The 15,894-nt window shown below is 42.7% G+C and overlaps 1 protein-coding gene across 2 annotated transcripts in view; it reads left to right on the top strand.

The window, feature by feature from the left end:
* The window catches only part of LOC111978155 (ninein-like protein), a 45,767-nt gene extending 38,044 nt beyond the window's left edge, over positions 1 to 7,723 (top strand). For both annotated transcript variants that reach the window (XM_024008038.3, XM_024008039.3), the window contains 10 exons: positions 82 to 186; positions 316 to 385; positions 549 to 833; positions 1,801 to 1,914; positions 2,026 to 2,172; positions 2,306 to 2,455; positions 5,640 to 5,753; positions 6,047 to 6,256; positions 6,330 to 6,443; positions 6,537 to 7,723. In XM_024008038.3, the coding sequence (XP_023863806.1) occupies positions 82 to 186; positions 316 to 385; positions 549 to 833; positions 1,801 to 1,914; positions 2,026 to 2,172; positions 2,306 to 2,455; positions 5,640 to 5,753; positions 6,047 to 6,256; positions 6,330 to 6,443; positions 6,537 to 6,728 (1,501 nt within the window). In that variant the 3' untranslated portion in view covers positions 6,729 to 7,723. The remainder of the gene's footprint in view (positions 1 to 81; positions 187 to 315; positions 386 to 548; positions 834 to 1,800; positions 1,915 to 2,025; positions 2,173 to 2,305; positions 2,456 to 5,639; positions 5,754 to 6,046; positions 6,257 to 6,329; positions 6,444 to 6,536) is intronic.
* The last annotated feature ends 8,171 nt before the right edge of the window (positions 7,724 to 15,894 follow it).

The following is a 15,894-nucleotide window of genomic DNA, read 5'->3' as shown; positions in this document are numbered from 1 at the left end:
AATGTTAGCGTCAAATTGTAAATGATTACCCAGAAAAATGCATTTGAGGAGAAACTCATATCTCAACTATTTCAACGCTAGATCTCAGCTAGACAAAGTCAACTGTGAGAACAGTGCACTGAAGGACAGATTGGCCATGTTACAGCAGGATGTCCAGAGACTTGAGGTGGAGGTTATCCAGAAGAAGTAAGTTGATCCGTCAGTAATGTTGCTGTGAGAAAATGCTCAATTCAGATAGGGCTTACAAATGTCATATTTAAACTTTATCCTGTCTACACGGCAATGAATCATTCGTTCCATCTTTGATTCCATCAGAAAGAAACTGGACAAAGTGGAGCAGGAACATGAGAAGAACAGGGAGGAGCAGGAGAGGCATTGCAACGAGGTTTGTTTTCAAAGTTTTTTTTTCCATTTTACCATAATCACCCTGCATAGTTCAACTGACCCTGTCAGCCTTATAGATTTTCATTTGATCAATGGACACATGAACATTTTCAATGACMCAAGACCCAGTCTGATGAGCCCTTCCTCGATCCCCTCCCTCTCAGAACGCCAAATACCGTGAGGAGGTCCTGGTCATGAGCGCCCGGAACCTGCAGCTGAGCGACCAAAACGCTGAGTTGAGCTCCCGTCTCCGTGGCGACCAGGGGGCAGTCCAGATGCTGACAGAGCGGCTGGCGCAGGTGTCCCGGGAGCAGGAGGAGGGGGCGGCCGCAGCCAGGCAGCTCCAGGAGACCTCCACCCAGCAGGAGAGGGAGAGGCTCCACCTGCAGGCAGCCTGGCAGCATGACAAGGAGCTGCTGGAGAGAGAGCTCAACACCACCAAGGAAAAGGTATATATGGGGGACCTTTTGGACAGAATAATAATAATAATATAACTATATATATATACTGCTCAAAAAAATAAAGGGAACACTTAAACAACACAATGTAACTCCAAGTCAATCACACTTTTGTGAAATCAAACTGTCCACTTAGGAAGCAACACTGATTGACAATAAATTTCACATGCTGTTGTGCAAATGGAATAGACAAAAGGTGGAAATTATAGGCAATTAGCAAGACACCCCCAAAAAAGGAGTGATTCTGCAGGTGGTGACCACAGACAACTTCTCAGTTCCTATGTTTCCTGGCTGATGTTTTGGTCACTTTTGAATGCTGGCGGTGCTCTCACTCTAGTGGTAGCATGAGACGGAGTCTACAACCCACACAAGTGGCTCAGGTAGTGCAGTTCATCCAGGATGGCACATCAATGCGAGCTGTGGCAAAAAGGTTTGCTGTGTCTGTCAGCGTAGTGTCCAGAGCATGGAGGCGCTACCAGGAGACAGGCCAGTACATCAGGAGACGTGGAGGAGGCCGTAGGAGGGCAACAACCCAGCAGCAGGACCGTACCTCCGCCTTTTGTGCAAGGAGGTGCACTGCCAGAGCCCTGCAAAATGACCTCCAGCAGGCCACAAACATTTGCCTCCACCCAATGACAAAATGTGTAGAATTGCATGAAATGTACTTAAATGTTCTCTTTGTTGTCACAAAGGGGCTAGCTGAAATGTTTTGCTCACGGGGGGGGGGGGGGTATAGATGTGGGTACGCAGACCCACGAGCCATTGCGACCCCTCGTGATGTGTTCCGTTTGAGTTTCTCCCATCAAAGTTGCCCATCCCTGGTCTTGATACTAAGTTTGGTCTAAATTGTAAAGAATGTAAGACAATTTATTGTTCAGCTTTTTGAAAAAAAATGTATCGTCTATCTAACGGGACTCATTAATGAACCTTGGTTCTTGAATGTTTTGTTTGTTCTTAGCTCCAACATTTGTCAGAGGTGGAGTCCTCGCTGACCAGCTTGACCCTGAAACACCAGTGGCTGGAGCAGGATAAGGAGAGGCTGCTGAGGGAGGCYGAGGAGAGGACCCATAAAGTGAGAGAAGGATCTACTTGGCTATAGCAGCTCTGTTGGGGTGGGGGCTTGTCATCTTCCAAGTACTAAATGCTAGGTTTCCTCTGACTATGTATGCATGTTTGTTTACAGGTTGAGATGCTCCACGATTCTCTTCGCTCCGTGGACTCCCAGACAGAGCTGCTTCGTTCCAAACTCCAGGCTGTGGGTCAGGAGAAGACTGATCAGGCCCAGGAAGTTGCCAACCACCAGAGGATGCTGCAGGAGGCCCAGGACAAGGTGGGTGACATCCTGACGATGAAAACATTGGAAATTTCGCCTAACTTTTTGCTGCTCCTGAATTTGCTCTTTAATATAGAGTATTGATACAACAGCTCTTTGACTGACTTCATTGTTGTGTGCTGATCATCAGGTAAAGGAGCTGGAGGCCAGCATGGGCAGGCTGAGTAGGGAGAAGGAGCAGCTGCGTCTGGCCCAGAAACAACATGAGGAGGAGGCCACCATGGCCCTACAGGAGGAGTGCCAGAGCCTGCGCCTTCAAAACCAGGAGCTGCTCCACGAGGTAGGACTACGTCACTTGCTCCTGAAGCTATTGTTCTTCCTTGTTCAACAACATATAACACTGAGGCAGTTGATGTGATGGGCAGTAAGTTAACATAGTAGCACAGATAGGAGACAGATGTCTCACCGGATGTATGAATCTGAAGCATCGGTTTAGCACTTCTTCTCGCCACCAAATATGGCGATTTGAGGGGAAGTCCAGTGGGTGAAGATGGAGCTAGATGGGACTTGGCCAACATTCTGCAAATGTTCTCATTGATGAAACATTCGATCTCAATGCATTTCTGCTCCCAAAACTAGAATCTGTTAATAAGAGTGCGGCAAGTTTTGTAGACTTTACCATTTCTAAAAGTAAAAAAAAAAATTGCATTGTTTAGAAGGAGTGCAAGGGCGAATTGAGTTATTGCACATGCACACTTCATAGTAGGCGTTCCCTAATGACAATATGCAAATGCCTGCTAGTACACACCAATAAGATCTTGCTAGCTCGTGCTTGGCTTTCCACCTCCTTGCTTTTTCAGCCCACTATGCTTCATTTGCGCTCAATTGGAAACAACACCGGAGGTGTGTCTTGGGTTAGTTACCAGTAATGTTCCCTGGAAGCTGCGCGCGACCAYGCACCTCCTCCAGGACTGCTGTGCAGAAGAAATGCCGGGCCACGCAAGAGCTTGAACTTCACTGAGTTTGCCCCATTCGTTTTCACTATATAGATAAAAACTAATTCTGTGATCGAATCAACATTATATCAGTCCCTTTTCAATGCAACAAACCAAAGCAAATGAGTCTGATTTTGTTGTTGGCAGAGGCAGAGCACAACGGGGTAGCCCACGAGCTGTCTTTCAATCCCCCGCGAGTGAATGCACATTTCAGATCAGTTCAGATGTGCACATTTGTTGATATTCTTTGCTAGTTAGCGAGTTATTAGCTCAGTTATAGATGAGTATAGGTCAGCAATGGGGAGTTACTGCTTCCTACAAGAGCGCAAAACATGTAGGCTACATTTCAAACTGTCTTTGAAAAGCCAGTCCGGTAAGAAGCATATGTCTTAATAAAAAGGGGCAATAAGCCAATATGGAGGCTAGCCCTCTGCTTTGTCTAATTCTCTGTATAGTAATAATAATACTTTTTATTTTATTTTGTAAAGTGGTTTCTTGCATCATATAACACAATGCAATTGACAGTCACCTATTTGTCCCATGGTGTTAAAGACCAAGTAAAAACTCATGAATTAATGTCAAGTCCTTCGTAATGTACTTTTTTAAGTCTCATGCAATGTAGGCTTGCATTGAACACCACATTTAGGCTACTGACCTACAGTGGGGAGAACAAGTATTTGATACACTGCCGATTTTGCAGGTTTTCCTACTTTTTTTATCATAGGTACACTTCAACTGTGAGAGACAGAATCTAAAACAAAAATCCAGAAAATCACATTGTATGATTTTTAAGTAATTAATTTGCATTTTATTGCATACAATAAGCTATTGATCACCTACCAACCAGTAAGAATTCCGGCTCTCACAGACCTGTTAGTTTTTCTTTAAGAAGCCCTCCTGTTCTCCACTCATTACCTGTATTAACTGCACCTGTTTGAACTCGTTACCTGTATAAAAGACACCTGTCCACACACTCAAACAGACTCCAACCTCTCCACAATGGCCAAGACCAGAGAGCTGTGTAAGGACATCAGGGGAAAAAATTGTAGAACTGCACAAGGCTGGGATGGCTACAGGACAATAGGCAAGCAGCTTGGTGAGAAGGCAACAACTGTTGGCGCAATTATTAGAAAATGGAAGAAGTTCAAGATGACGGTCAATCACCCCGGTCTGGGGCTCCATGCAAGATCTCACCTCGTGGGGCATCAATGATCATGAGGAAGGTGAGGGATCAGCCCAGAACTACACAGCAGGACCTGGTCAATGACCTGAAGAGAGCTGGGACCACAGTCTCAAAGAAAAACATTAGTAACACACTACGCCGTCATGGATTAAAATCCTGCAGCGCACGCAAGGTCCCCTGCTCAAGCCAGCGCATGTCCAGGCCTGTCTGAAGTTTGCCAATGACCATTTGGATGATCCAGAGGAGCAATGGGAGAAGGTCATGTGGTCTGATGAGACAAAAATAGAGCTTTTTGGTCTAAACTCCACTCGCCGTGTTTGGAGGAAGAAGAAGGATGAGTACAACCCAAGAACACCATCCCAACCGTGAAGCATGGAGGTGGAAACATCATTCTTTGGGGATGTTTCTGCAAAGGGGACAGGACGACTGCACCGTATTGAGGGGAGGATGGATGGGGCCATGTATCGCGAGATCTTGGCCAACAACCTCCTTCCCTCAGTAAGAGCATTATAGCTGAGTCTTCCAGCATGACAACGACCCGAAACACACAGACAGGGCAACTAAGGAGTGGCTCCGTAAGAAGCATCTCAAGGTCCTGGAGTGGCCTAGCCAGTCTCCAGACCTGAACCCAATAGAAAATCTTTGGAGGGAGCTGAAAGTCCGTATTGCCCAGCAACAGCCCCGAAACCTGAAGGATCTGGAGAAGGTCTGTATGGAGGAGTGGGCCAAAATCCCTGCTGCAGTGTGTGCAAACCTGGTCAAGAACTACAGGAAACGTATGATCTCTGTAATTGCAAACAAAGGTTTCTGTACCAAATATTAAGTTCTGCTTTTCTGATGTATCAAATACTATGTCATGCAATAAAATGCTAATAATTACTTAAAAATCATACAATGTGATTTTCTGGATTTTTGTTTTAGATTCCGTCTCTCACAGTTGAAGTGTACCTATGATAAAAAATTACAGACCTCTACATGATTTGTAAGTAGGAAAACCTGCAAAATTGGCAGTGTATCCAATACTTGTTCTCCCCACTGTATATCATAGAAATCAATCTATTTGTTATGGGAAAATGTTATGGGATTTGCTCTTTTGTTTTGTTGGTAGGCCTACATTATGTCTATTGGCTACTGTCTAAAACTGTAAGGGTACATACAGCCTCAGTGTTCACTATAAATGCACGCCGGAAGTTGTACCAAATTCTCACAACGTTCAAGTTTCCTCTAACAAGACCTAAAAGTTTCTCAGTGCCCCAAAAAATGTGAGGGAACATTGGTTACCAATGTCTTTGATAGTCTTTCTGAAATGTAGGTTGAAGTTCACGGTTGTGCTCTGTTTCCTTCAGGTGTGTCAGCTGCAGGGCCAAGACTTCGAGGTACAGAGTCTGACCCAGGAGTGCCTGACTATGAAGAGCAAACAGGCACAACTGGAGGCTGCTTGGGCGGAGGCACAGGACCAGGTRATTACGCCACACATTTTGGTCAAATAATTGATCAATTTACTTTTGCTGAGGCACCAAATCTCTAAACTGAAAGCAGATTTGCTTTTGCATGGTCCAAGTTTGTACTAATCCTCCCCCTAAGGCTTGTGAAAGTTTAGGCTAATTCCTTTCATGAAAATGTCCAAACTCCATTCTTATGTCCTATTGAGTCTATCAGCATGTTTGAGGGGATCAGTTAGAGCTAGAATAGTTTGGGATGCAAATCTGACTACAATGTAGTCGATGCTCAAGCACACTGTTTTTTTGTGCAGGCACTGCGGGCAGAGACAGCCTTGACCCTGGCCCATGCCCAGCATGCCCAGCAGCTGCAGCAGTTCAGGGAGCAGGCAGGACTGGGGTCTAGGGAGCAGCTGGCACACCTCCAGGCCCAGCTGGCAGAGGAGCGGCGCAGGGGGCAGCAGCTGGAGGAGACGCTCCGCACACAGGCCCAGCAAGCCAGTGCCCAGATGGGCCTGCAGCAGGTACTTTACTGCACCACAGGAAATGTGTATGATGTTGACATGGTCTAAATGCTCTCTTTCTGTTGGCGCTCAGGAGCAATATGAAAAGGTGATGGGGGACATGCAGGAGAGGATGGAGGAGGTGGAGACCAAGCTGAGGAGTGTGCGCATGATGCTGCAGGAGAAGGTCAACCAGCTGAAGGAGCAGGTGAGTTTGCTGTTTGCCTCATATGAACGGTAGAGTCAGAGAAACATGTCCTGAAAATCGGATTATTTAATTGTGTCCCTTTCCCTCCCACAGCTTGCGAAGAATGCCAAGTCGGACATCATGCTGAAGGACCTGTATGTGGAGAACTCCCAGCTGATGAAGGCACTGCAGGTCACTGAGCAGCGGCAGAAGAGTGCTGAGAAAAAGAACTTCATCTTAGAGGAGAAGATTACAGCCCTCAACAAGCTCCTTCGTAAGATCGCCCCTGCCTCCCTCTCGGCGTAGGAGTTCCCTACTACTCAGAACAATGCTACTCCCCAAAATACATTGACATTTGTGAAACAGTTTCCTTCCCTTAACCTTAGTATAGGGATGACCGTCCCAATGACATGTTTATGCTTAATGTGGCAAGTGGTCCACAATATGATTTTGTACAATCTATAACAAAATCACTGTGTTACACCTTCCTCTTGGGATGGCGGGTTTGACTGCACACAATTGGCACAGGTTGTGGGTAAGTGGAACAGAACATTAAGTGTTTTCAGCTACCGGGGTAATATGCATGACTTTTGTGTATATAAAATATATTTTTTTATTTTAATTATATTGAGATTAACGCGAGACCCCTTTTTTTTTTTTTGTGATGGTCGATCAGAAGTTTCWATGAAGTATTCTCTGTAGAGGCAGGTAGTCTGTTAGTCTGTTCGTAACCTTCTAATAACCTATCCTCCAGCATCATGCTGTGTTGGTAGGTCTGAGAGTCAATTAGATGTTTAATGTATAAATAACATTCCAGTTTGATCACCAAACACACTCCATTATTAAGGTACTTAACTTTACGTTTTGGTCTGTCTGCGATGAATGGTACTGTAAGTGAAAAGCTGAAACCTCTCTTAATCACACAAAATTAATCTAAGAAATGGTTTAGCTACTTGTTTAATAAAGTTATTTATGGTATTTTAAAGTATCAACCAAAAGCGCAGTACAGTATTTACAAATGTAAAGTTTTGATACACATGCCCTTTTTTATAAAATCAGCACAATTTTCAACCCTGATGCACTGCTATACAGTCAACCTTTTGAGTACTAAAAAATGTTATTGGGACAATGTATTGTCAGTCGAGCAATGTGTTTAGGTCATTATTGTAAAAACACTAACATGCAAGCTGTGGATTTGTCATGCACTACACAATCAATGTAAAACAAAACTGACCAAGTAATACATGTCCTCGAGCTAAGCATGAATTCATTCTTGTTTTTAAAGCACTTTTTCAAAACGGCATGACCTGAAGCATTGTATCACTCCAGTGGATAATCTTCTCTGCCGAAACAAAGGTATGGTATTTGATCCAAGACATGATATGCTCCAAGACCCCCTGGCGTATCAACTGCTCACACTTCCATTTTTGGCAAAGTGCTGTTGAGTTTGAGTGTTAGTCATGTTTATTGCCTTACAAAACACATATACACAGAGCAAAAATGTAAACGCAACATGGAAAGTGTTGGTTTCATGCGCTGAAAAAGCTTCATGCACAAAATRTGTATTTCTCCAATTTTGTGCACAAGTGTGTTTACATTCCTGTTAGTGAGCATTTCTCCTTTGCCAAGATAATCCATCCACCTGACGGGTGGCATGTCAAGAAGCTGATTAAACAGCGTGATCACTACGTCTGAGACCAGCCATCCGAACAGCTGATGAAATTGGGTTTGCATAACTGAAGAATTTTTACACGGTCAGAAACCATCTCAGGGAAGCTCATCATCGTGCATGTTGTCCTCGTCAGGGTCTTGACCCGACTGCAGTTCGGCGTTGTAACCGATTTCAGTGGGCAAATACCTTCAATGGCCACTGGTATGGTGGAGAAGTGTGCTCTTCACAGATTAATCCCGATTTCAACTGTACTGGGCAGAAGGCAGACAGTGTGTATGTCGTTGTGTGGGTTTGCTAATGTCATTGGTATAAAGTACTTTTAAGTATTTTTACTTAAGTAGTTTTGGGGGGTGTCTGTACTTTACTATTTCTAACTTTTACCTTACTACATTCATAAAAAAATGTACTTTTTACTCCATACATTTTCCCTTGCACCCAAAAGTACTCATTACATTTTGAATGCAGGACAGGAAAATGGTCTAAATCACACACTTATCAAGAGAACATCCCTCGTCATCCCTACTGCCTCTGATCTGGCAGACTCACTAAACACATGCTTCGTTTGTAAATGTCTTGAGTGTTGGAGCATGCTCCTGGCTATCCGTAAATAAAAAAGAGAAAAAAAGAAAATGGTGCCGTCTGGTTAGCTTAATATAAGGAATTAGAAATTATTTATACTTTTACTTTTGATACTTGAGTATATTTTAGCAATTACATTTACTTTTGATACTTAAGTATATTCAAAACCAAATACTTTTAGACTTTTACTCAAGTAGGATTTTACTGGGCTACTTTCACTTTCTAAGGTATCTTTACTTTTACACGGGTATGACAATTGGGTACATTTTCCACCACTGGCTAATGTCAATGTTGTGAACAGAGTGCCCAATGGTGGCAGTGGGGTTATGGTATGGGCAGGCATAAACTATGGACAACAAACACAATTGCATTTATTATCGATGGCAATTTCATTGCACAGAAATACCGTGACGAGATCCTAAGGCCCATTGTGGTGCCATTCATCCGTCGCCATCACCTCATATTCGAGAATGATAATGACACAAGGATCTGTACACAATTCCTGGAAGCTGAAAATGTCCCAGTTCTTCCATGGCCTGTATACTCACCAGACATGTCACCCATTGAGCATGTTTGGGATGCTCTGTATCRACGTGTACGACAGCATGTTCCAGTTCCCGCCAATATCCAGAAACTTCGCACACCCATTGAAGAGGAGTGAGACAACATTCCTTAGGCCACAATCAACAGCCTGATCAACTTATGCGAAGGAGATGTGTCGAGCTACATTAGGCAAATGGTGGTCACACCAGATACTGACTGGTTTTCTGATCCCCTACCATTTTTAAGGCGTCTGTGACCAACAGATTCCCAGTCATGTGAAATCCATAGACTAGGGCCCAATGAATTTATTTCAATTCTGATTTCCTAATATGAAATGTAACTCTGAAATTGTTGCATTTATATTTTTGTTCAGTGTATATAGTGATGGTTTTCACATGTATAGTAAGGTTATGGGTTTTGAACATACCTGACTGTTTTTCTTCAAAAGAATGACAATCCCGTCATCTATTTCAAACTCGACCATGATATTTTAAACAGCGCACCTATGGGGAGAAATACATTTGGTGATCAACAACCTAAATGGCAAGAGGGTAAAAACGATAGAACATTCCAATACCTACAACTAGCAAAATAAAGACCAAAGCAAGGAAAATCATCTATGTTGATCAAGAGAGTGTGTGTGTGTGCTATAGATTGATACAGTTGATGACTAAGGGCCCGATTCAGATTTAGGAAATGTACACCTTTTCTAGGCACTTCTCAGTAGTTGGTATTCAGACTTCCTAATGCAGGCACGTAATGCCTTGCAAGCACTGAATAAATGTATTTCAACCTCTGAAACCCTCCCACTAGCTGTCCAACAGATTTGTGGCGTTTTCATTCAATTGGGTTTTCAGTACATTTATTTTAAGCCGTCCCATTAAATACGGTGTACCTTTAATTCGAATTTTGTCGACAGATTCACTAGAATATGTATAGAAAATGGGGTCAGAATATAGTGATCAATGAAAGAAATCCATTTAAATGTATGCATATTCGTCTCTGTTTCAGCACTAATTGGTAGATTACATTTTTTAAATCTTGTAGGTTATTTAGGCAAATATTAGGGTTAGGAAAATATGTATGAATCATAAAAACAGGTTTGGAGAGCCTTTACAGCACAAAATATATTGAGGAATCAAAATAGTGGTTTGGTTCATCCTGAAAGTTGACATTCAAGTTCAATCCATGGGGGGAAAAAAGTGTACAATAGGGGTTGAACAATAGTCCAATTAATCTATCCTAATCCTTATTTATCATGGAACTGTACGGTCCAGTCATTGTGAACCGTGCTCCAGGTTTAAACTGCTATGTGTGGACTGAGTTCCATAATGATTCAAATAGGCTACATGTCCCAAAATGTTAGCCTAATATGATCCACTGATGCTAGCGACCCTCAGGAACTACTACATGGATGTGACCGAGGAAAGAAAGGTAAACGGAATTGAATGGAATGATGCAAAATGTAGGCTACAAATTGAAGGAAACTAACACTAAAGGGCCAGTTATAAAAGGTATGTGGGTTACTGACGGTTGTTCCCGATAGTGGCTAATGCTACACAAATTGTAAAATTAAACTGAGATTTAAACATTCTAAAGCGCATACATTAACTCAGCAGATTCGGACCTACATACAGTGCCTTCGGAAAGTATTCAGACCCCTTGACCTTTTCCAAATTTTCCTATGTTACAGCCTTATTCAAAAAATGGATTAACTTAAAAAAATGTCCTCTGCAATCTACACACAATACCTCACAATGACAAAGCAAAAACAGGTTTTTAGACATTTTAGCAAATGTATTAAAAATAAAAAACAGATACCTTATTTACGTAAGTATTATGGGGGTCTGTATGAGACTCGAAATTGAGCTCAGGTGCATCCTGTTTCCATTGATCATCCTTGTTTCTACAACTTGATTGGAGTCCACCTGTGGTAAATTGAGTTGATTGGACATGATTTGGAAATTAAAAAGGCTTTTTTGTGTGTCATTTTTACACCTTTTTTCTCCCCAATTTCATGATACGATCTTGTCTCATCGCTGCAACTCCCGGAGAGGCGAAGGTTGAGCCATGCATTCTCCGAAACATGACCCGCCAAGTCACGCTTCTTTAAAAAAACAAAAAACATTATTTTATTTTAAAGGATTTTCTTTTGCAATTTAGTACAGAACAAAAGCACACAAAAAAAATAACAAAAAAACAGCTGCCAGACATATGAAATTAAGTATTGCTTAAGCAAGACATGGGCCAAGAATAGAGCAACAATGACAGTTGCAACAATAAGCGTTGTGGAAAAAGTATCCAACTGTCATACTTGAGTAAAAATAAAAATACCTTTAATCGAAAATGTCTCAAGTAAAAGTCACCCAGTAAAATTCTACTAGACTAAATGTCTAAAAGTATTTGGTTTAAAATCATTTCAAATTCCTTATATTAAGCAAACCAGGTGGCACCATTTTCTAGTTTTTTTAATTTACGGAAAGCCACGGCACACTCCAACATTCAGACATCATTTACAAACGAAGCATGTGTGTTTAGTGAGTCTGCCAGATCAGAGGCAGTAGGGATGACCAGGGATGTTCAGTTGATAAGTGCTTGAATTTGACTGTTTTCCTGTCCTGCTAAGTATTCAAATTGTAATGAGTACTTTTGGGTGTCAAGGAAAATGTATGGAATAAAAAGTACAATATTTTCTTAAGGAATGTAGTAAAGTAAAAGTAGTCAAAAACATAAATAGTAGAGGACAGATACCTCAAAAAACAACTTAAGTAGTACTTTAAAGTATTTTTACTTAAGTAATATATAACACTGCCAGAAACGGACCCCAAATCTTGAGAAATCTGCTGGAGCAGTTAGTCCTGAAAAAATTAATATTTTCCAAATTAATGGTGTTAATAATTTCTGCGAGCCCTCTACAGAAGCAAGAGGGGTGGGTGACTTCCATTCTGTGAGGAATATTTTTTTTTTTTCCTCATAGGACAAGCCACACTTCTTAATACACCCGCTCATCCCACAAGAGCTTTATTACAGACATAAATATTCCTCAGTTTCATCAGCTGTCCGGGTGGCTGGTCTCAGACGATCCCGCAGGTGAAGAAGTCGGATGTGGAGGTCCTGGCCTGGCGTGGTTACACGTGGTCTGCGGTTGTGTGGCTGGTTGGACGTACTGCCAAATTCTTTAAAATGATGTTGGAGGCGGCTTATGAACATTCACATCTCTGGCAACCGCTCTGGTGGACATTACTGCAGTCAGCATGCCAATTGCATGCTCCCTCAACTTGAGACATCGGGCGTCCCAAGTGGAACAGCGGTCTAAGGCACTGCATCGCAGTTAGGGGAGGGTTTGGCCAGCTGGGATTTCCTTGTCCCATCGCGCTCTAGTGACTCCTTGTGGCGGGCCGGGCGCCTGCAAGCTGACTCTGGTCGCCARCTGGACGGTGTTTCCTACGACACATTTGTGCGGCTGGCTTCCGAGTTAAGCAACCTGTGTGTCAAGAAGCAGTGCCGCTTGGCAGGGTCGTGTTTTGGAGGGTGCATGGCTCTCAACCTTTACCTCTCCCAAGTCCGTAGGGGTGGAACAAGCCTGTAACTACCAATTGGATATTACGAAAAGGGGAARAAAAAAAAACTTGAGACATCTGTGGCATTGTTTTGTAACAAAAAAAGTGGCCTTTTATTGTCCCCAGCACAAAGTGCACCTGTGTAATGATCATGCGCTGTTTAATCAGCTTCTTAATATGCTACACCTGCACGGTGGATGTATTATCTTGGTAAAGGACAAACGCTCACTAACAGGGATATAAACACATTTGTGCACAACATTTTAGAGAAATAAGCTTTTTGTGTATGGAAAATTTCCGTGATCTTTTATTTTAGCTTATGAAACATGGGGCCAACACTTTACATGTTGCATTTATATTTCTGTTCTGTGTATGCTGGACATATTTCAATAACTTTTGGGGGCCCTTAATTCTGCTTTCCAGCTCTTTCCTTGTAACTTCATTCTTTATGGTGGGGCGTTTGCCCAGGTTGAAGTTGAGGATCGACGGCACCTCACAGACAACTAAAAGGACAACAAGTCAGTTAAGAACTAATTTTTATTTACAATGACATCCTAGGAACAGTGGGTTAACTGCCTTGTTCAGAACGACACATTTTTACCTTGTCAGCTGGTGGTATGATCTAGCAACCTTTTGGTTACTGGCCCAATGCTCCAACCACTAGGCTACCTGCCGCCCTATCATCCTCCAACAGTAACTAAACTTTGCATACTACATACTACCTGTGGTCTGAAATAAGCATTTTGAAGCTGAGCTCTGCTTATCACCAGGGGAATGGAGCCAGCTATTGGAGCTAGTGGACATTTTGGACCTTTTTGTCCAGGCCACCGCCCTTACTCAGGGGGAGAAAGKGGTGACTCAGTGCTGCCCTTCCTTGTGTACTGTCACTCAACTATCATCTGCAAAGTATACTGAGCACAAGTCGTCACCTAGTCAGTCTAGTAAAAGCACTGCAGCAGTCACTCAAACGCCGATTCCAGGGGTTGTTTGTGAATGTCAGAATGGAGCACTCGGATGAACAGGCAACAAAACTTCCATTTGGTGACAATGTATTCATAATGGCTGCACTGCTGGACCTTTCTTTCCACCTGTTCTGRCTTGATCATGATGCCCTCCTCATACCATATGAAGATCAAGCTGAATTGAAGGAGAGTGTGATTGGTAGGTACAATGCATCACTGTTAGAGAGTAGTAGTGGAGAGGAACAACCACCGCAACAAGATCAGCAAGAAGAAAGGAGACAAAGTAATTGTCAGAGCAGAGATTTGCTAAATTCAAGTATCTTCTGATGAAAATTAAGCTGATTGCTTGGATTTTTGGAGTATACATGCAAAAGACTTTCCAAGGCTCAAGCAGGTAGCAATGACAGTGTTGGCTGTGCCTGCCACCAGTGCCCCAGTGGAGGGAGTGTTTGGTCATGGAGGCCTCATCATGCGCCCTCATTGTGCCAGGCGCCGTGCAAGAACGCTGACAAACTTGATCTTTCTGAAACATAACCTCTCTTAGGGCGCAGGATGTAATTCACTACTTGTTACAGGAAGTTGTATTTCTGTTCAGGGTCCAGGTCAGGGAGTATATTTTAGGGATAAAGGTCATTACGTTTGATATATAGGACACTTTAGTAGTGCAGTTATTGAACAGTTGTCAGTCATTTTGGTTTACATTCATACTTGTCATTTATCTTCCCTCACCTACAGATGTTCTGTTTGTGCGACAGAATGAAGTGAAATATAGACTGGTCTGCCACAAAATACCATGCACTTTAAAATGTTATGTTTGCTTTTTTTCATATCCGGTACAATTACTTTTATTAATGTAAACTGTCTACATTTTAAAAGGACATGTATTTTGATATAAATAGTGCCTGATGTGCTTTCTTTCCTACAAGTATGGACTAATGAACAAGGGAGTCTCTTCTAATAATTTACAAGGTTTATAGACCTAACCCACAGCAGGCAGAAAGCCATTGCAAAAAGGGACTTGAAACTTGACTTAGACTTGGCCCTAAAAGACTTGACTTGGACTCTACCTCAAAGACTTGTGAACATCTCTGCTAGTTATTTCAACATGTTTAGACCTACTGGAATTTTAAGTGCAAGATTTAGGCCTATGGCTCATAGACACAAATAGATCTGTTATTAGGGTGAGTGAGGGTAGACAGACTAGTAGTCAAACAACTAGGTTATCATTGCACAGCTGTGTCTCTTGTAGAAATGTTGACCGCTTCTCAGGGGACTTTGTAGCTGAACCGATGGGTGATAAACTGCACTGACTCACTGTCGGGAATTGGAGAAGTCTGAAAGATCCTGGAGGAGCAAGGTTGACAAAGTGAGTAAATGTGTTCCTTTTTACTAGCATACTGTGGATGACCCAGCGCTTCACATTCCATACATTCAAGACTAGATGGCTACATTTGCCAAATTAATTAAATTACATTTTCATTTMGTTTTTTCAGAAATGGGCAGCTCTCCCAAGTTTGCATTGAGTTTGCCTTGGCAAATGGGGACTTTTAGGCCCCATTGTAAAAGGGCAAGTGTTTTCAGTTTATGGATTTTTGGGTCTCTCAATCCTGATCCTACATGCACATGTTTGTTCTATCCCTGTAGCACCAACACACCTGATTCAACTAATCAAGCCCCTAATTCGCTAATCAGGTGTTAGTGCTGGGCAAGAACAACAAAAGAAGAGCACCACTGTGGGTGCCCAGGACCAGGATTGTTTTGATCTTCCACCATGGACAGTAGCCCCACATCGCTGACCTGCAGTCAGAGCAGGCCCACTGCAACAAAGTCATATTTCCTCATTTAGGATAACTCCTGCATCTCTTATTTTTAGGCCTTTGTGGTCCTGGGTCAGTTCCTGCTATGCGGAACGACGGGGAGCTGTTCACTGAGTGGCTGAAGGTCACTAGCGGAGCCAACACCAGGAATGCTACATCCTGCTCCCAGTGCCTGAGCAAGTGGTGTGATGCATTYCTATGAGACTGGGGATATGCTGCTCCCCAGTGTCATGTTGAAGATCAATTATGTTTTATAGTGACAAAATGTCAGTGGTATAGGCTATGGCTTGATGGTTTGTCTGAGCAGAATWTGCTAATAAAAAGTGTTGAATCTGTAAA

Source organism: Salvelinus sp. IW2-2015, linkage group LG18, assembly GCF_002910315.2.
Source record: "Salvelinus sp. IW2-2015 linkage group LG18, ASM291031v2, whole genome shotgun sequence".
In the NCBI taxonomy this organism is placed as follows: Eukaryota; Metazoa; Chordata; class Actinopteri; order Salmoniformes; family Salmonidae; genus Salvelinus; species Salvelinus sp. IW2-2015.
Note: the sequence above shows the minus strand (reverse complement) of the source record. Positions and strands in the feature narration are given on the sequence as shown.